At 33.9% G+C, this 23,351-nt stretch overlaps 3 protein-coding genes across 10 annotated transcripts in view; all 3 read left to right on the top strand.

The window, feature by feature from the left end:
• The window catches only part of LOC107644197 (putative pentatricopeptide repeat-containing protein At1g12700, mitochondrial), a 53,080-nt gene that overhangs the window by 11,441 nt on the left and 18,288 nt on the right, over positions 1–23,351 (top strand). The window contains exons 2-3 of one of the 3 annotated variants that reach the window (XR_002347217.1): positions 21,186–21,273; positions 21,775–22,156. The exons of the other annotated variants lie outside the window; for them this stretch is intronic. The gene's annotated coding sequence lies outside the window, so the exon portion shown is untranslated. Of the gene's footprint in view, positions 1–21,185; positions 21,274–21,774; positions 22,157–23,351 lie in introns of those variants that run through there. 3 annotated transcript variants of the gene reach the window in all.
• Positions 8,595–11,481, top strand: LOC107644202 (putative pentatricopeptide repeat-containing protein At1g12700, mitochondrial). Of its 4 annotated transcripts, none has more exons than XM_021102815.1 (3): positions 8,595–8,975; positions 9,288–10,886; positions 11,017–11,481. In XM_021102815.1, exons 1-2 carry the CDS (start codon positions 8,662–8,664, stop codon positions 10,324–10,326), a joined length of 1,353 nt encoding a protein of 450 aa, XP_020958474.1. In that variant the 5' UTR covers positions 8,595–8,661; the 3' UTR covers positions 10,327–10,886; positions 11,017–11,481. The 4 variants fall into 4 exon arrangements, with proteins under 4 accessions (XP_020958474.1, XP_016203505.1, XP_020958473.1 ...); XM_016348019.2 differs by having other exon boundaries at positions 8,595–10,362; positions 10,833–10,886; XM_021102814.1 differs by having other exon boundaries at positions 8,595–10,365; positions 10,833–10,886.
• On the top strand, positions 17,373–20,938 carry LOC107644196 (pentatricopeptide repeat-containing protein At1g62930, chloroplastic-like). 3 transcript variants are annotated; one of them, XM_021102810.1, is made up of 2 exons: positions 17,373–19,099; positions 20,639–20,938. In XM_021102810.1, exons 1-2 carry the CDS (start codon positions 17,488–17,490, stop codon positions 20,689–20,691), a joined length of 1,665 nt encoding a protein of 554 aa, XP_020958469.1. In that variant the 5' UTR covers positions 17,373–17,487; the 3' UTR covers positions 20,692–20,938. The 3 variants fall into 3 exon arrangements, 2 of the variants coding, with proteins under 2 accessions (XP_020958469.1, XP_020958468.1); XR_002347215.1 differs by having other exon boundaries at positions 17,374–19,265; positions 20,639–20,763; XM_021102809.1 differs by having other exon boundaries at positions 17,374–19,160.

Genomic DNA, 23,351 nt, shown 5'->3' with positions numbered 1-23,351 from the left:
ACCGCTACAGGCTGCCATGTCAGCTGCAAATTGATAGTTCTCTTTTAGCCTTTTACCCTTATTCTTGCAATGACTTATTTGAAAGCTACCATCTGAAAATTTCTCATTCATTTTTGTAGCAAGCTTCTCAAAAGATCTAGGTCTAAACTAACCCGCATCAGCTCTTCTTCCTTCAATGATAAGCTCCTCCATAAAATCGACAAATGCCTCTGTCTCTTTGTCAGTCCAGACATGTCTGTCTATTTTTTCCTATAATCTACATTAACTCAATCAAAATTCAAATAAACATTGCATATACATGATGTCATCATTGTAATAACTTAGAAAATATAATATATTTAAGAGAAAAAGACAAATCTGTCCCTGACCTTTTTTTAGAAGACATTTTCGTCCTTGATGATTGCAAAATACAATGATGTCCCTGACCCTTCAAATTTTTGGACAAATCTATCCCCCCGTTATTCTCAGCCCGTTAGCCTCACCGGAAAGTGCTGAGTTGGCTGCCGTGGCTCTGACGTGGATGTAATGGGGGGACACGTTAGCATGACTTTCTGAAAATAAGACAGATTAGTCCCCAGCCCCCTTAAACGACGCCGTTTCTCCCCCACCCCCAATCCTTCAAAATCTTGAACCCTATTTCCTCGTCTGCACAGGAAGGGCGAAGGTGGTGAACGAAGAAAGGGAGCATGGCATCAGATGGGGTATCATCTTGCTCCCGAAGGAGTGGAGGTGTAGGAAGAGAAGAGCAATTCGCGGAAGGTTCTGGTCGTAAGGGGAAGGATGGCAAAGATGGGGTGTCACCGAAGTGCTTCTGTGGAGAACATGCCATCATGTTCATGTCGAAGACGAGTAGCAACCCTAACAGATTATTTCTCGGATGTCCGTTTTATAAGGTATGTATAATTGTGGGAATCTGTTAGTGTTAGGGTTTTGGGTAACCCAGGTTTTCATGGTGATATATGTGGAATGAATATGTGCAGGTGAGACAACCCCATTGCAAGTTTTTTTTTTGTGGTTAGATGAGCACATTGGAAGGCTTGGGTTGAGTGATTCAAGGTTCCAGGCAGAGAAGGAATTAGGTGACATTGAAGAGGATGAATGGAAGCATGACATGGAGAAAAAGATCATTTGTTTAGAGAAGAGGATTGTAGCTTTAGAATCCAAAAAAAATCCAGTTAGATGGTGTATGTATGTGATTATAATTGTCCTGATTGCTGGTATTTTACGTTGTAAGAACTGAGTGATGGTTGAATATGATAAATTTTGTTACGTGTTGCCTGGAAAAATTTGAACATATTCTTTCTAGAAATGTATGAATCTTGTACCCTGTATATTGCAATGTAATGCAGAAAATGAAAGCTGGCAATAACACAGGTAATTAAACACTGAGTAACTGCATTAAACCTTTGAACCCAAACATTGTTCATTGTAACTGACAATCCAAAAAAAAAAAGGACGACTACTTGGCTAGTAATGTCTGCACATGTATGGCATGTAGCCAGTGACAAGTTTTTACTTAACCAGAAACATGTAACCAAAAAAACTGGCTAATACCCAACAAAAAGAGAGTTATATCTGGGTAAAACAAAAAACATTTACAGCAGGACATATTTGCCACAAAATAACATAAGACATGAGTTGCTTCATTCGTTGGACTCCTTCGATGCTGAGACAGTTGGTTTATCTGCTTGTGGGGGTGGGAGCTGCTGAGGCTGTGCAGCTGCCTGCGTGCTAGATGGGGCTTGGTGAGTTGCGTCTTGGTGCTGTGTGCTAGAAGGTGGTGGCCCTTGAGCAAGTGGAGTAGGTGGCCTGAAAATCTTCTGTTTTGGTCTGAACTTTGGCTGTTTATGGCGAGCTGTGCTGGTGACCATGGATGGAGCATTTCCTGGGGGCATGAAGGGCTGGTTTAAATTTGGGGTGGATGGCCTGGCACTGGAACCCGTTGGGGCAGGTGGTCCTAATACAATTGTTGATCTTGTAACTCTTGCTGGAGCAGGGGCAACAGTCGTCGCAGTTGGAACCTGCCATATAAGATGCCAACATAATCAAGCAGTATGTACTCAGAGCATATTCTAAGCAGCTTATAAAGCGCAAAAATTTAAACAGTTACAGTAGGTTGTTGCTGCTGTGGTGTTGCGCTGGGTGGTTGGCTGTGTGAAGGATCCTAGATATGAAGGGTAAATTAGTTGACAATTTAATGTTAGGACATATAAGTCCCTCAGGATTCATATACTAATACAAATCAATCCTTCAAGATTCAGTTACTAAGACATACAAATCCCTGGGGTTTAAAGTACTAAGACATTTTAAAGTCTGAACTACAATCACTAGGGACACAGTAGTTGCTGGATCTTATAAGCAAATATACCATTATTAACCAAATAATTTTACCTCTGGTTGTGGAGCAGACTGTGACAAAGGGAGACATACAAGTGCTTGGGATGTGCTCTCTTTCTTCTTCTTAGGCTTTTTGGTCTTCGGTTTCCAATTCGGGTTCGATGGTGCCCCTTTGCAAGTTTTGTAATTATGGCCCTTCTCACCACACTTGCTGCATGACACAGAGAATGACTTCTTCAGCTTACCCCCTTGCATCATTGGTTCTGCAGGGTCTTTCTGCCGATTATGCACCTTTGGGCGCCCAATCCCTCTTTTGATGATTGGTGGGTCTGGCTGTGTGAACTCAGTTCTGGCCCAGAACTCTGAACTTGGCACTGGTTGAATGCAATGTGCATAAGTCCTCCTTATTGACTCCATACACATTCCTTGAATTCTGCAATGGTTGTGCATCTAGCACACTCCCACACAACCTCCCTAATGTACAAGTCTTTGAAGCGATTGATAAAATTCTTCCACATGTGCATCACACAATTGCGGAGTTTTACATGTGGCATAACCTCCTTTAGCGCAGGCAATAAACTCTGCACCATAAGAAGGACATTAAGGAATGTTAGTTGAAATTAAACAGTAGATATCTGAAACTAAACTAATTGACTAATCATAATTAAAGCTTACTTTTTGTTGGTCTGATATGAAGGTCCACCCATGGCTGGCACTGTCACCAATGTCTTCCTGGAGATTAGTCAGGAACCATTTCCAAGCTTCTTTGGTCTCACCCCTAACAACTCCATATGCAACAACGTAGAACTGATTGTTGGCATCTTGGGCAACTGCTGCTAGAAGCCAGCCCATGTAGTAGGTCTTCAAGAAACACCCATCAAGGTGCAACAAAGGTCTGCACCCATCCTTGAACCCTTTCTTACAGGCGTCCAAGCAGATGTATAACTTATCAAATACGGGAGGTGATTCTGGAACTGGCATAAGCTCCAACCTGGCCGTCGAACCTGGATTGCTTAACAGAATCTGCTCACAATAGTCTCTGCTCCGTTTGTATTGGTCCCTCTCATTGCCCATGATCTTCTCCCTGGCCTCAACTACTGCTCTGTACACCATCTTAGGGTGGGGACATAATGAAAAATCCTCTCTCAGAAAGTCAGTTGCCTCCTTCGTGTTCATGTGGGGTTGGGTTGCCATCCTCTTTTCAATCTTCTTGCTCAGCCAATGCTGGTCAGCTGCATTGCTCCCTAAATCCCTTGCACGAGTATGTTCTTGCACATATGTCTTTACTTGATAGCACTGCAGGGTTTTGTTATAGGACAAATGAACCAGGAATGGACACTCCTCATCCTTGCAACCCACCCTTACCCTCTCCTTGTCATTCTTTATCCACTTCAGCTCCCTCCCTTCAGCTATGAAGGAATCCTTCACCACCTCCTTAAACCTTTCAACAGTAGCGAATCTGGTTCCCAACTCAAACCTCCCCTCACCGTGAGCATAGTCATCATCAAATTCAGGAAATTTCCTGCTGCTACCTTCATCATCAGATGAAATGGGTGTATGCAACTCCTCGGATTCATACTCAAATACGATTTCTTCCATTTCTGATGGCAACTCACTAATGTAGAAACCCCCAACCTCTGCATTGTTCGGCTCAACACCAGGATTACCACTGCCTCCTCCTTCATCATTCGGCCGAGCAGCCCCCTGACCACCAGCCTTAACCCCTGAACTATTTTCTCCCCTAACATTCACCCTAGCCCTTTTATGAACCTTCCTCTGTTCAACCTTAGCCTTTCCCTTTGACCTTTGCCCCCTTGCAGCTGGCTTCTTGGGGGTGACAATCTTTTTTCTACCCTGTGTTGGTCTTTTTCTCTTGCAACTTGCTTCTTTTTCACTCTCAGAACTAGAGGTCTCCACTCCAGCTGGTGGAGGTTTGTACAGCACATCCTCCATGCTTTCATACCCGTCATCTGATGAAGAGGATGTCTTCAGTTCCTCTAATATCTCATCCACATCCACCTCCACATCGGCTGCCCCATCAGCATCCCTTCCAGCATCCTCAACAACCTCAGGAACATCTACTCCATGATCAAAGTATATATGAAATTCAGCAGAGTTTTGGTTCTTCGATATGTTTTCTCGCATTGCATTTATCCCAGCATCCCCAATTAGCTTGTTCAATCCCGACTCAATGTCGCTACTTGTGGGATCATACCAGTATACTTTCCTGTATGACTGGTATCCCAAACCCTTGAACAACGTAACAAGGTCTCCAAAGTTCACAAAGTCCAGGTCCATCTCAGGGAACCTCTCTTCCTTCCCATTTTCATAAACCAGGGCTCCATCAATCCCTCTGACAAACTTCCCTCCATGGTGAAAAACCGGCACCACAAAAACGTCTACCATCTAAAACTAACTAATGATCAACAACGTCTCAGTCCATAAACAGTTACCAAAATTTTGAACGAAACCCCTTTGCCCGAACAAGTTCCCCCCTACTGATCATACACACAACGTTTTCAAAAGAAACAAACCACTACATTATACCCCTGTTTCCCACACTCTCAACATGCACACACACTGCATTCACCCTTTCTTCCCACACAATAACTAAAACTTAAACGAAGAGGGTCACGATCTTACCTTCTAAGGAAGACAGCAACTACGCCCTCAACGAAACCCTCCTTGTTGGCCTCCCACAGCAACTCCACGACGAACCGATTGCTCTTCCACGTAGTGCAATTTTTGGAGGGAGAAACAGGGGTGGGGGAAAACTTTGATCGTTGCTCTTCTAGGGTTTTCAGTAATTCAGAGTAGAAAGCATGGGTGTTATGGGTATTGCATATGGGAATTAAAATGTGTTTTGAGGGGTGGGGGAGAAACGGCGTCGTTTAAGGGGGCTGGGGACTAATCTGTCTCATTTTCAGAAAGTCATGCCAACGTGTCCCCCCATTACATCCATGTCAGAGCCACGACAGCCAACTCAGCACTTTCCGACGAGGCTAATGGGCTGAGATTAACGGGGGATAGATTTGTCCAAAAATTTGAAGGGTTAGGGACATCATTGTATTTTGCATTCATCAAGGACGAAAATGTCTTCTAAAAAAAAGGTTAGGGACGGATTTGTCATTTTTTCTATATTTAATAAAGTGTTACATGTAGTTCACATAATTAAAGTTTTACAATTAGCTCTTACAACAAATGTCCAACCAAACAAATTGAAAGAATCTAATAAAACACACATACAAAAAAGAAATTAACTAATTGATTTGAGAATTCATCCACTCGTTGTACATTTCGTTTGCTAAATTGTCTCGCCAAGCAGCCCAGTCATTGCTACCCTCTATATTCTCAATCATGTCATCATCGCCATCTTCGTTACCACCATGATCCTCTCCAATAAGCACATGCTCCTCATCAAGTAGTGTATCCTCTTCAGGGTTGAATTCCATATTAAGTCGAATAAAGTTTTGCAGTAGACAACAAGCAATAATTATTCTATTTTGTGTCTTAATTTTGTAAAAATAATGACTCCTCAAAATTGCACATCTCTTCTTCAGTAAACCAGAACAACGCTCAATAATGTTCCTAGCTGAAGAGTGCTTCTTGTTAAAATATTCTCGAAAATTCCTAGGAGCATTTCTACCATGAGCCCATTCTTATACGTGGTATCGAGTATGCCTATATGGTGCTAGAAATCCCTTGCAATTAGTATAACCCGCATCCACTAAATAATAATTTCCTATAAATCGAAAGAGATACATTATGAGGACTAAGGAATTTGAATGAACTAAAAATATTGAAATATTTTTATTACCTAAAAATTAAGAACTACATATCAATTGGTATCTTGAGGTTATTATGACGTGAAATGGCATCTCTAAGGATTCTTGAATCCAAAGCGGAAGTACGTAAACGAAATTCATATCTCGATTGCATACGCCTAGGACATTAGTTGATATCTTACTTTTTCTTGTTCGGTATCTTGATTTATCTTTTTCAGGGACAACCACATCTATATATGTTCCATCTAATGCTCCTAGACAATCCTAAACCAATGAAATTGAAGTATCAAGACTAATTCTATACAAAATTATAGATTATACAAAATCACTACCTCAATTATTTACTACATCTACCTTGAACCACTTTCATATGGGATCTATGCAATCATATGGAATAGGAACAACTTTTGCAAACAATAGACTTTGGACACGTATGACCGAGGATAACACTTTATTGAAATACCTACTTATTGTTTCTTCTGACCTATAAAATCTAACTTGAAGTGTGTGATTCTTTTTATGATGAGCTAGTATTATTAAAAACGTAATCACTTGCTCAGGTATACTTATACGACATTCATCTCTTAATCCACCTTGAACTTTTAGTAACTCACACAATCTTTCTAATGTATCTACGCTCATCCTTAATTCTCAAATGCAATTTTTATCGCCCCCTCCTATTATGCGGTTTAATACATTCCGTCTTAAGGGATTAGTATTAATTTTTCTATTCCTAATCAACAAATATCCTCTTCTCCTATTTCTCAAATACAAAAATGCAAACATCAAAACTAATATCGTAACAGTTTCAAGTTCATCCTGAATCATAAAATAAAAAAAAAATCGTCTAAATTGCTCAGAGCGGTCCGATGGTTCCATTCTTCCCTGATCAACACATAAAAAACAACTTATATAATTAACACATACTATGATACTAAAAATTATCAGCAATAATGAGCACAGTAGCCATAAGAGTAATAACAACATAACTCACTAATTATTTTATTTCAAACTAATAACAAGAGACAAATTCAATACAATTTTTTCATTTGTTCTTTCATTATGAACAAATACATCAACATATTAAAACTCAAAATTATTTTTTCATTCATTCATTCATACTATCATTGTAAATATTTAACATTTTGTCAAAGAAAAGAATGTAGCTCTTCTTCTTATGTGATTTTTAGATTGAAAAATCATAAAAAATTAAAAACAAAAAAATAAAGACAAAACAGAACGAAATTCTTTTGAATAGAAAAATAAAATAAAAATAAGAAACAATAAGGGAATAGGCAGAGTAATACCTGATTATGTGACTGATAAAGATAAGAACAAGCTTTCGAAAATTGTAACAAGAACGAGCAGTAATTAGCTGCACAAAAAAATTAATAAAAAAAAAGATAAGAAGATACAAAATCAGAAGAGAGAAGAATCCTAAAAAAATCAAGAAAAGAATCAGAAATAAAAAAGAAGATTAAGAATTAGGAAAAAGAAGAAGAAGAAAGAGAGATAGAAACAAAGAGCAAGAAGAAGATATTACTGTGAAAAAAGAGGAAGAACAGATCGAAGTAGAAGACGACGACAAAAAAAGCAAGAAGAAGATGAAGAATGAAAAGAGAGGGCAAGAAGAGAGAGTACCTGAAAACAACGGTGAAGAAAAGCTAAGGATAGGATTTTTCACAAGATAATATAAGGGATAATAGAGAAATAATGAAAAATAACCATAGACAAAAAAGAGAAAAGATTTTATTTAAAATTTCGTGTCCACCATCTTATTTCTGTGTTCATCCGTGTCTTTCGTTTAGAAGTGAACACAAAAATAAAAAAAATATATCCCAAAGACACGGTATCCAGTGTCCATATCTTTCTATCCAAACATATTTTACTGTCCATATCTCTCTGTCCTGTCCACGAAAACAAACACAACCCAAATACTCTATTACAGTTAACAAAGATCTTTAACGTGCACCAATTGAACACAACAAAATTTCGGTTTCTTTTATTTAACAAATGATGCCCCAAACATATTTTAATTAGCATCTCATCAAGTTGTTGTGGTGGTTTTAATTGTTTATTTTATTTTTATCCTCTCATTTGTTTTTCTCAAAAAATAATATTTTTTATATTTTTTAATTTTTTTTTCGATCATGTACAACATTTATCATATTTTTAAAAAGCTTGTCAGTTGCAATTAGAGATAGATTTAAAGAGAGCAAGTAATAACTTTATATTTGAATTCTCTAAATTTTGAATTTTATTTTAGAGGATAAAATATAATTTTTTAACATTAAATAGTTTTTCTCTCATATTTTTTTTTAGTCCCACCTATAAAATAAATGGTAAGAGATCATATTTTATCCTCTAAAATAAAAATCTAAAATTTAGAAGATCCAAATTCAATAACTTTGGTCTCTTTAAACCTAAAACTTACTAATTCTTTAGTTTTGGCAAATTAAAGAAATCAAATAAGCTTGATATCGCTCTCACTCTCTCAGGTGGAAGCACTCTTCAATTCATTCCCTATTGCAAGAAAAGAATGTTGTCATTGTTCTCATCCTCACAAATCAAATTAAGATATGCTTTTCAATTCCCAAATTCTGTTCCCCACTCCGCTCTCCCTCTTTGCTTCCCTTCAACTTCATCCCTACACTCTCCCTCTCGGTCCCAATCACTTGATGAAGCTGTTGATTCCTTCACTCGCATGCTCTCTATGCGTCACCCTCCGTCCATCATCCAATTCACCAAGATTTTGGGATCTCTTGCCAAGACCAACCATTTCCTCACCGCCATTTCCCTTTTTCAGCAATTGCAAGCCAGGGGAATCGCTCCCAACTTGTTTACTTTGAACATGTTAATCAATTGTTGTTGCGGCATGAGTCGTATGACGCTTGCTTTCTCTGCTTTCGCCAAGATTTTCAGGATGGGTTTTCAGCCTGATGCCGTAACCTTGACAACAATCCTGAAAGGCCTCTGTCTCTCTGGTAATGTTGAAAAAGCACTGCACTTTCATGCCACAGTGCTGGCTTATGGATATCACTTCGACCAAGTCACTTATGGAACCTTGATCAATGGGCTCTGTAAGGCCGGACACACATCAACTGCTATTCATGTGTTGAGAAAGATCGCACGGCATGGAATTGTTCCTAATGTCGTAATGTACAGCGCAATTATTGATAGCCTCTGCAAGGTTGCGCTTGTAAGTGAAGCTTTTCATTTATATTCTGAAATGCTTGCTAAGGGAATTTGTCCCAATGTTATCACGTACAACACTCTAATTTATGGATTGTGCCTTGCGGGTCAACTCAAGGAAGCCGTTCTTTTGCTAAATGATATGATTCTCATAAACATTACTCCAGATGTTTATACTTATAATACTTTGATCGATGGACTATGCAAGGAAGGAAAGATCAAAGATGCTAAGAATGTGTTGGGCTTGATGACAAAACATGGTGTGAAACCAAATGTGGTCACTTATAACAGCTTAATGGATGGGCATTGTCTGGTTAATGAGGTAAATAAGGCAAAATTTGTATTCAACACTATGGCCCAAAGCAGAGTGTCACTTAATGTTCGAAGTTACAGTATCATGATTAATGGCTTGTGCAAAAGTAAAATGGTCGATGAAGCCTTGAATCTCTTTGAAGAAATGCATCGTAAGTACTTGGTTCCAAACACGGTAACTTACAACACTCTTATTGATGGCTTGAGCAAATCAAAGAGAATCTCTTGTGCTTTGGAGCTTCTTGTCGAGATGCATGAAAGAGGTCAACCCATTAATGTAGTCACTTATAATTCCTTGTTGGATGGGATGTTCAATATCAAACGAGTTGACAAAGCATTTATGTTATTCGAGCAAATGAAAGAGAGTGGCATTGATCCAGATATATATACATACAGCATACTTATAGATGGCCTGTGCAAAAGTGGAAGACTTCAAAATGCAAAAGAGATATTTCAAGATCTTTCCATTAAAGGCTATTGTCCAAATGTGCGGACATACACCATTATGATCAATGGGCTTTGCAAAGAGGGTCTGCTTCACGAAGCAGTGGCACTCATGACAAAAATGGAAGACAATGGTTGCTTACCAGATGCTGTGACTTATGAAACAATCATTCGTGCTCTATTTGAAAACGGTGAAAATGATAAAGCAGAGAAACTTCTTCGTGAAATGATATCTAGAGGCCTGTTGCAAGGATAAAAGTAGATGAGATTCTTCTTGTTAGACATCACAAATGTTGTTTGTATCTCTTTCTTTTTAACTTGTGTTTTGTTACCTTCTTCAGGATCATATATCCATTACATATTAATGCTTTTGGATCTTGACATGATTGTTACTCTTTATTCTGCTTTATCCACCCTAAGCGTTTTCTTTGTCATTACTTATTTTATGGCATTTTCAGTGACTAGATGGTTGTCATACGTTTCTTGTGAGCATGTATCATTATTTCCTTTTTTCTTCTTTGTAATTTTATAAATGCATTGATGTTAATTTAGCACTAAGCTGAAATGGTTCTGATTTCATCATTGAAAGGGAATCACGTGTTAGTTGTGAAGCTTCCCTTCACTCTTATTGTCTTTCAATCTTTTCATTTCCCCCACATTTAAAGTAAACTCCCATGCAGCACAAACTGGCTGATGTAGCTTTAGATGAAATCTCAAAATGTTATTTTGCAAACATCTTCTCATTTTTCTGTGTTCATGCAGTTATACCTGAGGGCTGAGGCATAATGTACCAAAGCAATTAACATGACAAAGAAGGTAACTGATTTTCTTGTTATATAGAGTAAATAAATTTTGCTTTTAATTCAAGGTATAAATATCCGTGGGTAACAAAACCAAGCTTGATTGAACTACTATTGATTGGCAATTTGGCATATATGGAACAAAGGAAAGAAGAGGCAGAACAATTTCTCTCCCCAAGCCCCAGCTAGGAAGGGTTGCACATCAGCCAGGGGGATAATCATGGACCACCCGCATAGCAGTTTCGTCGACAAAGGGCAGCCATCCTGCCAAGTAGAAGGAGATGGTCAATAGCAGTCAAAGGGACCTGTTTGAAAGCATGTATATAAAGGAACTGCGATTCAAACTTCAAAGTCAAAGGATTTTGATCAAACACCAGCCTCTTGTGCAATCTCCAAGCACCCCAAAAAGTAGCAAGAAACATTTGCACAGGTTAATGCTCACAAAAGTTGGAAGACTTCATCATCAATTGCATGTTCCCATATAATCATGTTAAGAAAAATGATAAACCTATAAACTTTACAATAAAATGAGAAATTTTGGTGGTATACTCGAGCTTTTAAGTTCGAATCTCATTACAGTTAAAATATTGTGTTAAAAAACAATTATGTGATCAATCTGATTTTAATTAAGTTTATTCACTTCTTTTTGTCATACTGATCTTACAAAGTTGTATGCGCATATTATGTTACAAGATGAATAATGACATTAGCCTAAATTTGCTTTAAATCCCGCAATTCACCGTCCCTGGTGATTTCGGATTAAACCCCCACATCCTGCGTTGTCGGAGTTTCCTATATAGCAGCTCCATCAATATTTATTTTTAACCATCCTTCTCATGGGCTCTCCCAAGCTATGTGGATTTCTGTTTTGGCAGCTCTTTATTGAGAAAATTTTATAATGAGAAAATTTTTAAGAGTAAAATTATAAAAAAATAAATTTATTTAGAATAAAATTAATGTGATTAAGTATAATTTACTTATATTTGATTAAAAAATAATTAAATAACTATGTACCGTAAAAAAATGATATTATTGAAGGATAAAATTAAAATTTATTTTTATGTATCGTTTTTGTCTCCAATTGTCCTATTTAAGTCCCTAATGTTTTAAAATCGTCTCAATTTTGTCCCGCCGTCAATTCCGTTAAGAGATTCCTAACGGTAGGACAACATTGAGTCAATTTTGAAACGTTAAGGACTTAAATAGGACGATTCAAACGTTAGAGACAACTTTAAGACTTACTCCAAACGTTGGGGATAAAAACAATACTTTTTTTTTTTTTTACCAAAGATAGGAGACTCGAACCCGCAACCTCTTAATTGAGTATGGGAGACTATGCCATTTGAGCTATTACTTATTGACAAAATTTGGAAAGATAGGAGACTCGAACCCGCAACATCTTAATTGAGTATGGGGAGTCTGTGTCATTTGAGATATTACTTATTGGCGATAAAAACAATACTTTACTCTTAGCAGAAATATGTTTTCAAATAGAGAAACATGAATTTGTTTAGAATTTGGATATATACTTCTAACATATATATAATAGAATATGAGAGAGATTTGGTATATAATTTTATTTTAATATTTTTTATCATATATAATCTCTAAAAAATAGGGTGGATATCTATCCAGATTGTTAACAATTTTTTTAAAAAATTACAAGGTTCTCAGGAAAAAAAATATCATTTTCAACTCTTGGTTTTTAACTCTGAAAAATTAGTTAGCTTTTTTTTGTGAATAATCATTTTCTTGAGTTAGTATGTGATACATAAATTAGTTAATTTATCCGTTAAGTGCTAGTTAAGATTGACAGATTTTTTTTGTTAAGACTTTGTTGTCTTTTAAGATAAATATAAAGAGTTATTTAAACTTTTTTTCCCTACTTTTTGTTATTTTTTTATATACATTGGCTAAATTTGTTGTGCGAGAATTGAGAAATATTAATAATTTTTAATTTTGTTTTCTATTTATAGAAATTGAATATAGGAGATACATATTAATAACAATGACATTATTAATTATTATTACCAGTCTTATCTATTTGTTATTAGTTATTCTAAAATGTTAAAGTTTCAATCTTTGATGTTATATTTACATGATTAGTTGACATAAATATTCTTATTTGTTGTATTTATTTTAACTAAAATATTATGTTACTTTTTTTATTATCTATTATAAAATAGAATATATACTTCTTCTAATAATAATAAATTTATGTAATTTATGATGGTTAATTTAAATTGAGTACACCTAAAACTTAACATATTCTTAATAATATAATATCTTAAAAGCCTTTTTTAAATAACTAAGAAAAAATTAAAAAAAGGTATTCTCCATTCAATTTTTGTAAGTAAAAAAATTTAAAAATTACTAAATTTCTCAATTTTTTACAAGTAAATTTAGGCAACGTATATAAAAAAATAACAAAAAATAAAAAAATTCTAAACAACTTCTTGACAATTTGACCATTAACCCTAAAAGATATCGAGGCCTTCAATAAAGAAGTCAATCAATTTTAATTATTATTTAATGGACAAATCAACCATTTAACATATATTAGGTATGTTCTATTAACTCAGAACAAAAAAATTGATAAAAGAGCTAATCAACCTCAAAAAATAGATAAATGACTAAAAAGAGAATTTTTTTTTTTATTAAAAACTTTGTTATCTTTTAGAGTAAGTATCATGAATTATTTAAAATTTTTTCTCTAAAAAATATAAATTTTATTTATAATTTTTTTTCTAAAAAAATATAAATTGCAATGTCTAAATCTTGAACGCATGATCTTTTAATTTAGGGTAAAGTATACTTTTTGTCCCTAAAGTTTAGTAAAAGTTTTAAAAATATTCTTAAGTTTTATTTTGTTTCAATTTTCTCCCAAAAAATTTTTATTTGCATCAAATATACTCTCGACGGCTAAATTTTCAAAAATTTTAAGACCAATCTAACAATAATACATGAAAATTATACTTGATTTGCTTGTGTTGAGGGTTTGTTCTTATGAAATTGTTGTTGAATTGATCTTAAATTTTTTGAAAAATTAGCCGTTAGGGGTATATTTGATGCAAATAAAAAACTTTTGGGATAAAATTGAAACAAAATAAAACTTATTTTTATCAAACTTTAGGGACAACAAATATACTTTACCTTTAATTTAAGTATGAAATACTTCCCAATCTAATTAGCATCACATTTTTTTCACTATTATTACACATCTATTCTATTATATAAAAATAAAATTTTTATATTTAACTAGTGTATATTTTTATATTCTGTACGGAATAATACATAACATTATATAAAGATTTTTATTAAAAAAAAATAAATAAAAATATATATAATAATAATTATTATAAATATTTTACAAAATTATCATTAAAATCAAACTCTAAGAATTTTTAATATTAAAAATAATTAGTATTTGTCTTAATCAATTTGAGTTTGTTGAGTAATCATCTCACTTATCCAATTAAGCAAGTATTAAGAGGTTCGAATTTTGCCTTGCATACATAGCAATCCATTAACTAGCGGTTGACCCTTAATAAATAGAGTATCAATACATGGTTAGACTTGGCAGGAATACCAAAACTCGCGAGTACCCGATCCATCCCTACCCGGTCAGGATGAGTAATAACCCAACCTGAAGCAGGACGGGCTTTGTTCGGGACGAGTGTTCGAGCGAGGCAGAACGGAATTGGGTTTAGGGTGTATCCACCCAAGGTATATATATAAGGTTAATAGCCAAATTCGTCCCTCAAAGATCATCCATTCTTTAAATTAGTCTTCAAAATATTTTTTTAGTCATATTAGTCCTTGAAAGATAAAACGTAAATCAAATTGATCATTCTCATTAGTTAAATGATGATGTGTCACGTTAAGTGCAATGTGGCATGATGGTAGTAGGTTAATGCCACGTGTCACAAGATGATTGGTTGATGTGTCATGTCAGTGACACCTAGCACGCCACGTGTCACTTGACATGTAAAAAAATTATTTATAATCAAAATAATTTCTGAAAATCTAGATGTAAGTCATTTTCATTCCTAAAATTAATTAAAAAATTGATTTGTGAGATCACTTATTGAATCTTACTATTTTAATATAATTTTTTTTAAAATAACTACTATATTTATTTAGTGACATCTAAAAGATTAAAACTTTTAGCATATAACTAGTTTTAATATTTTGGATTTCACTAAATAAATATACAAAAATGCTAAGTGTCAAAGTGTTTTCATTAACCAAGTTAACCAAGTTATTGAAATTTGGGTTATGTTAGGTAACGAATGACTTTTTTGAACAACATGAACAACTACCAATCAAATAAAAACACACCACTTCCAAATTACCCACGTAAATCTTAATATTAGAATAACCATCCGTACACCTAGTGAAATGAACATCCGATATATCTATTGTTCACATTGTTTAGTATTTTCATTGTCTACTTATACTTTTCCTTAAAATTTAAACTTTAGTCACGCACCCTCCTCCTTCTCCTCTTCCTCCTCCTCCAACATCGTCATCATCACTGCTACCGCCACCACCACCACCGTCGTCGTCAATGTTGCTGCTGTTACCGTTGTCGCCCACTGTCACCACCACCGTCATCATTGCTGCTGCTATCACCATTGTCGTCATCATCATCATCATCTTCTTCTTCTTCCTTCTTCAACGTCTTGTTATTATTGTTGTTGTTCTTATTATTATTATTATTATTATTATTATTATTATTATTATTGTGCTCCTTCTTCAACGTCTTGCTGTTGTTGTTTAATTTCTTTTTTTTTTGTGAATTTGATGTATCTTTTTTATTGAGTGAAATTGAAAATGTACGAATGCCTTTTATATTGTTTCTATACTCAATATTTATGTGCTATAAATGTGAATTTGTATACTATACTGAACAAAAATGTATGTTATGCTTAAATATTTGTGTGCGATAATAAACCAAAATTTGTTTAATGATTTCTGACAAATTAGTGTGAGTTACCAAGCTATTAACTTCGATTACTTGTGTTATTTTTCTATACTCGATATTTGTGTGCTATTGTGTGTGTATATATATATTTTCTTGATTATGGTTATTTATGATGATCTTAGTTTTCTTTAATTGAGTTGTTTGAAAAATTAGTGTTATTTTATGATTTTAGTTTTTGTGCCATATGTGCAAATTTGTGCTATGTTGAACAAAAATGTGTGCTACGCTTAAATATTTATGTGCTATGATAAATCAGAATTTGTTTAATGATATATGTCAAATTAGTGTGATCAAGTTATTAGCTTCGATTACTTGTGTGCTGTGAAAATGAAGGAGTGTGTGTTTTTTCACTTTGTTTGATTTACACATGTAATGTGATACAGTGTTTATGGACAACTGCAAGAAAGACGAGGCGATTGCTGAACTTTTCAAAAACCATTGCATTTAAAGTTGATTTGCACCTCTTGCATCTAAAGACAACATTCCATGAACACAAAAGAGATGAGTCATGATGACATATTTAAAAAGAGTGTCAACAACACCTTTTTGTGTGTGTGTGTGTGTTTTTTTTTTTTTTTTGAAAATAGAACCTGTAATATAACATTGGCTTACAATGAATGGTAATCAGTTTACACACCATGAAAAAAAAAGAGAGAAAAATAAATGTGTAGCAGAACTCAATAAAAGAATATATACATAAATTTTGGTGTAGCAAAAATTTGTGTGTGGTATTTTGAAAATTTGTGTACTATATTTATGTGCAAAAATTTGTGTGCTATATCAATAAGTTTGTCGAGAGCATCTTTTTGTGTGTATGTGTGTGTTTTGAAAATAGAACCGGAATGTAATATTGACTTACAATGAATAGTGATTGGTTTATATACCATGAAAAAAAGAGAGAGAAAAAATAAATGTGTAAAAGAATTCAATAAAAGAATATACACACTTAAATTCTGTACAACAAAACTTTGTGTACTGTGCTTCAAAAATTTGTGTACTATAGCTAAAAAATTTGTGTGTTACGTGTAAAAATTTATGTGTATATTGATAAATTTTATTTTTATTATTTTATGTAAAGAGAATTTTGTTTATTAAGGTCTAAAAGATAATATTAAAATTAGTATTATAAAAAAATATTGTAAATTTAATATTATAATGAAAAAAATAAAAGAAATTTATATAAAAACTAATTTAATTAATTTTTAAAATTTTAAGAATGAAAATGACTTATATCTATATTTTTAAGGACTATTTTGATTACAAAAAACTTTTTTATATGTCCAGTGATACGTAACATATTATGTGTTACTGACACGTCAACCAATCATCATGGCACTTAACGTGACTGTCATCGTCTAACTAACTAACGGAAAAATCAATTTGATTTATGTTTTAAGGACTCATATAAATAAAAAAGTCTTACTAATTTAAAGAATAAATGGTCTTTAAAGAACGAATTTAACTATTAACAAAGCAAATTTTTCTTTCTTTTTTTTGATATCGAAACAAAAATTTTTTTTTTCCTATTCCTTTTCTTTCTCATTTTCTCTCGTACCAAACATAGTGCAAAGGTCGAAGAAGAGGAGAACTCTTCAATACAGCACATTCCTCTTGAATCTTGATTGCAAACATGTTGTCATCGTTCTCATCCTCACCAATCAAACTGAGGTATGCTATTCAAATCCCAAAGCGCTCTCCTTATTCTGTTCCGCACTCTGCTCTCCGTCTTTGCTTCCTTTCAACTTCATCCCTACACTCTCACTCTCAGCCCCAATCACTTGATGAAGCTGTTGATTACTTCACTCGCATGCTCTCTATGCGTCGTATTCCTCCCATCATCCAGTTTAACAAGATTTTGGGATCCCTTTCCAAGACGAAGCATTTCCACGCCGCCGTTTCCCTTTTTCAGCAATTGCAAGCCAGAGGAATCGCTCCCGACTTATTTACTTTAAACATCTTAATCAATTGTTGTTGCGGCATGGCTTATATGACGCTTGCTTTCTCTGTATTGGGCAAGATTTTCAGAATGGATTATCAACCTAATACGGTAACATTGACAACAATCCTGAAAGGTCTCTGTTTCTGTGGTAATGTTGAAAAAGCTGTGCGCTTTCATGACAGACTGCTGGCTCATGGATTTCACTTTAATCAAGTCACTTATGGGACCTTGATCAATGGCCTCTGTAAGTCCGGACACACATCAGCTGCTATTCAAATGTTGAGAAAGATCCCACGGTATGGCATTGCTCCTGATGTCGTCATGTACAGCGCAATTATTGATAGCCTCTGCAAGGATACACTTGTAAGTCAGGCTTTTCATTTATTTTCTGAAATGCTTGCTAAGGGAATTTCTCCCGATGTTACCACATACAGTTCTCTCATTTTTGGATTGTGTCTTGTGGGTCAATATAAGGAAGCCGTTGATTTACTAAATCATATGATGCTTAAAAACATTACTCCTAATGTTTATACCTATAGTACTTTGATCGATGGACTATGCAAGGAAGGAAAGATCAAAGATGCTAAGAATGTGTTGGCTGTGATGACAAAACATGGTGTGAAACCAAATGTGGTTACTTATAACAGCTTAATGGACGGATATTGTTTGGTTAATCAGGTAAATAAGGCAAAATATGTATTCGACACAATGGGGGAGAGTAGAGCGTTTCCTAATGTTCGGAGTTACAATATCATGATTAATGGCTTTTGTAAGAGTAAAATGATCGATGATGCCTTGAATCTCTTCGAAGAAATGCGTCGCAAGAACTTGGTTCCTGACATGGTAACTTACAGTACTCTAGTTGATGGCTTGGGAAAATCAAGGAGAATATCTTGTGCCTTGGAGCTTCTTGAAAAGATGCAGGATCGAGGTCAACCTGCTGATATAGTCACTTACAGTTCTTTACTGGATGCTTTGTTCAATATCAAACAACATGACAAGGCACTTATGTTATTCAATCAAATGAAAGAGAGTGGCATTGATCCAGATATATATACATACAACATACTTATAGATGGCCTGTGCAAAAGTGGAAGACTTAAAAATGCAAAAGAGATTTTTCAAGATCTTTCCATTAAAGGCTATCATCTAGACGTGAGAACATACACTGTTATGATAAACAGGCTCTGCAAAGAGGGCCTACTTGATGAAGCATTGGCCTTAATGTCTGAAATGGAAGACCATGGTTGCTCTCCGAATGCTGTAACTTATGAAACAACTATTCGTGCTCTGTTGGAAAAAGGTGAAAATGATCAAGCTCTGAAACATCTTCGTGAAATGATTGCTAGAGGCTTATGGAAAAGGCAAGAGGAGAAATAAATCAACTCAAATTAATAGATTTTCTGTTGTAACTGGTGGGTTAGTGCTTAAGATTTGTTGATAGTAATTAAGAGCTCATGATTGGTCTGGTGAGCAACTGTGCTTTATTTAACTGAATCTTCCTAGAATTCTTCTGAAAGATATGCAGTGGCAAGATTAATGACGTAGATATATGATTTTCACTGCCATCTTTGAAACAAATACATCTACTAAATGCATGGTACCACTTTTTTTTTGTTGACAATTTCAACATTTTATTATATTTCAAAGTCTGATCACAGCTGAAGAAACCTGTATACTAAGTATATGATTACACTTGATGTTTCAAAAAAAAAAAAGGCTGTGCAAGAAGGAATTTCTAGGAATTTGGCTAATATGGTTCAAATGTGAATTATCTTAAAACCTTTGTTCATTTTCATAATTGATGTTACTGAGCCGTAATTCTTAGAAATCAGTTGAAAATATGTACATTATGTTGATTTTCATAATTAATGTTACTTAGTTGTAATTAATGGTATCTTAAAACCTTTGTTCATTTTCATAATAATGTTACTCAGCAGTTAATGCTTAGTTGAATTATTTCATTATTTCTTGTTGCAAAATCCCATATAGGGATTATTATATTCTTGTTTAAAATCATGTTGAAAAGGTTTTATTATTAAAACATGGTTTGGAGTTTTGTTGTCTGTTATTAGCTACTCCTGTCATAAAAGATTTGGGGATTCTAATTCCAAGTACAATTGTTTCTTCACCTGTTTCTTTGGTTTTTCTAAATCTTCTCTGAAGTGATGACTGGGGTTAGAATAAAGAATTAAAAGTGAAACAATGTTGTACAGTTTGAAATTGCATTTGTTCTTGAAGAATATCTTTGAATGTTAGTACAATTTCTTTTGGGATCAAAAGTTGAACTATTATATAGCCTTACTGCTTAAGTGCTGATTAAGTATTTTGCATTGGTTGTTGAGTATTTTGGATTCTTGACATGGATTTCATCTTTGTTCCATGCTTTCTGATTGCTAGGTGCACTCAAGCATGTTAAGTTGCAGCATGGCAAAGACAATATTGAAGTTCTCTAGAATTTTCCTTTATACTTGGATTTCAGTTTCTCCCTTTGAAATAATTGCGAGACACTTGATTTAATATTTTCTCAGCTTATTTGATTTCTAGTTGAACCCACCATTGGATTTTAAGCTTCAAAATCAGTTTTAAATGGAAGTGAATAATAGCTGCTTTCACAAAAATCACTCTTCAGACTGCACTAATAAACATAAAATGAATTGATCTCAAACTAGATAGAATATGGTTGATGCTGCTATAAACTTTGAGGAATCAATCTTAGCATTATAATGAAATTAGGTTCTTCATGTACTATTTATTGTGTGGGGATAAAGTATTATTTTAGTCTCCAACGTTTGGGCTAAGTCGTAATTTGGTTCCTAATATTTCAAATTTCATATTTCAGTCCCTAACATACACTGTTATGATCAAAGGGCTCTGCAAAGAGAGCTTGTTTGAAGAAGCATTGGCCCTGTTGTCGGAAATGGAAGACAATGATTGCTTACCAAATATTGTGACTTTTGAAACTGTTATTCGTGCTTTGTTTGAAAAAGATGAGAATGACATGGCAAAGAAACTTCTTTGGTGATTGCTAGAGGCTTATTGGATGGTTTGAAGAAGCATTGGCATTCTTGTCAAAAATGGAAGACAATGATAAAGCAGAGAAACTTTGTGGTAAAAAGATATCTAGAGGCCTACTGCAAGGGATATATTGTTATTTCCTTTTTTATTATATTTGTGCATTAATGTTAATTTATTCCTAAGCTAACTTTATTTTGATTTAATCCTTTAAAAAGTGAATCACTTGTTAAGCTTCCCTGCACTCTTGTTATTGTCTTTGAATCTCTTCATTTACCCATGCGGCAACATACTTGCTGATGTAGCCTTCTAATGTATTTTGGATCGTCTCCAAAGTTAGTTTGCAAACATATTCACATTTTGTGTTCATGCAGTTGCATATGTAAAGCTTTGCCTGAGGCATATTCTACAGATGCGATTAACTTGGACAAAACAAGATCATTAGTTTTCTTGTCATATAGAGTAAATGATTTTTTTTTAAAATAAATTCAAGGTCCAATATCTGTAGGTTTCGAAAACCAAGCTTTGATTGAACTTCTATTGATTGACATATATGAAACACACAAACTGTTTGCTTTCTGATATTTAAAGTATGTAACTATGTATACACTTTATATGAAGCTCCATCTAACTTTTTTCACATTCCGGTTATTCTATATTTCTTTGGATCTGATAACTGCATCTTATCATTTATAAATAGAAATGCGGAATTAGAGATAAGAACCTGATGTGCTTGTTTTCCTCTTAGATTCTGACATTTTAATTTGCTAAAACACTCTTGGACTTTCCAAAACTATGTAGTCATTCAAATAAATTGTAATAATATTTGGCTATATCGTATGAGTGTTAGATGCCAATGAGTTTATAATGATCATATTCCTTTTTTCTTTGTTTTAAGTTGTTGTTGTAATATATGAAAAATTTGCTATTGTTGAAATCATAGGTGATCATTTTTCTTTGCAGATTTTCAACGTGCCATAGTACAGGTACTTGAACCAACCAACAAAGATTGAGGAAGCTATTGCGCTGGATATATGTTTCCGTACAAAATATTTGAGGGGTGGATTGATTGTAATTAGAAAAAGTCTAGGAACCAACTACAATGTAAGCCAATTCAATCAATTTTCTTTTTTTTTTTTCAATTTTGAAATTCAAAAATTTTGGGTAGTGGGGGGTTGGCTTGCATTTTTTCTGTAATTAACCTATTTTTCAACTAATTGGCTCTAATTTGCTACACTCCTAGTTAGTTCTCTAGCGAAATCGAATTAATTATTCTTTCTCCTTTATATTTTGAAATTCAAGTTAGATGGTCCTCATTTACCTTTGATGATTGAAAGTACCCTATGGTAAGCTTTTTCCTTTGGAAAAGGGATGTATTTTATGTTATATGAAGTTACTTCATGTGAGTTCAAAGGGTTTTCTAGTTTCTTTGGTGTTTTTCCTTAAATGGATATATTCAAATCAATATAATACAAATTCCAGTTGTTGAATCAAATTAGACTAGATTGAAAAATAAAAACAAATACAATTTAAATCATAATAAATTATATCAATTTTATTTTTTAAATTGATACAAAATGTATTATCAACATTTTTTTAGTTGTCTAATAGCTTGATTTAATTGTCATTGTTCGCATATCTCGTTTAAAAGAGAGAAATAATATAATTTAGTTTTTAATAGCTTGATTTAATTGCTGAGCTTTTTTTTTCTTCTCACCTTTATAGTGATTTTGCAGTATTATGTTTTTTTTTTTTATTCTTGTTAAGAGAATAAAACAAGAAGAATTAAGAGAAGGTAAAACAAGAATGGAAAAGATGAATAAGAAAAGAAAAAGAATATGATGATGATAATAAAGAAGAAGAATGAGGGGCCAGGAGAAATTTGTTTGAGTGTCATTATTATTAAGTAATTTCGGTGCATTCTGGATTTAAATAAGGTGCACTTGATCTGTACTTGTTTTGAACTGAGTTTGTTTGTGTGTCGTCATCATTAAGTAATTTTGGTATATTCTGGATTTAAATAAGATGCACTAGGTCTGTTCTTGTTTTAAACTGAGTTTGCTTATGTGTCATCATCATTAAATAATTTTAGTTTATTTTGAATTTAAATAAGATGCATTTAGTCTGTACTTGTTTTGAACTGAGTTTGTTTGTGTGTCGTTATCAATAAGTAATTTCGATACATTCTGAATTTAAATAATGTGCACTTGGTCTGTGCCTGTTTTGAATATGGGTTTGTTTGTGTGTTGTTATAATTAAATACTTTTAGTGTATTTTAGATTTGAATTGTTATACGTATAAAAAAAGACGACGATGATGACAATAACAATAACAATAACAATAACAATGATGATGAAAAAAAAAAAGAAAAAGATCAAAGAAATTCAAATGAGAAAAGAAGGAATAAGAGGAGAAGGAGATGAAGGTGGTCAGAGACGGATTTACTTGCAAGTATGTGGAGCAATTGCCCCTATTAAATTTTTAAAGCCAAATAGTAAGTATATATATAAGTATAAAATACCCCTTTAAAATAATAGGTT

The sequence above is a fragment of the Arachis ipaensis genome, chromosome B05 (assembly GCF_000816755.2).
Source record: "Arachis ipaensis cultivar K30076 chromosome B05, Araip1.1, whole genome shotgun sequence".
Lineage (NCBI taxonomy): Eukaryota > Viridiplantae > Streptophyta > Magnoliopsida > Fabales > Fabaceae > Arachis > Arachis ipaensis.
Note: the sequence above shows the minus strand (reverse complement) of the source record. Positions and strands in the feature narration are given on the sequence as shown.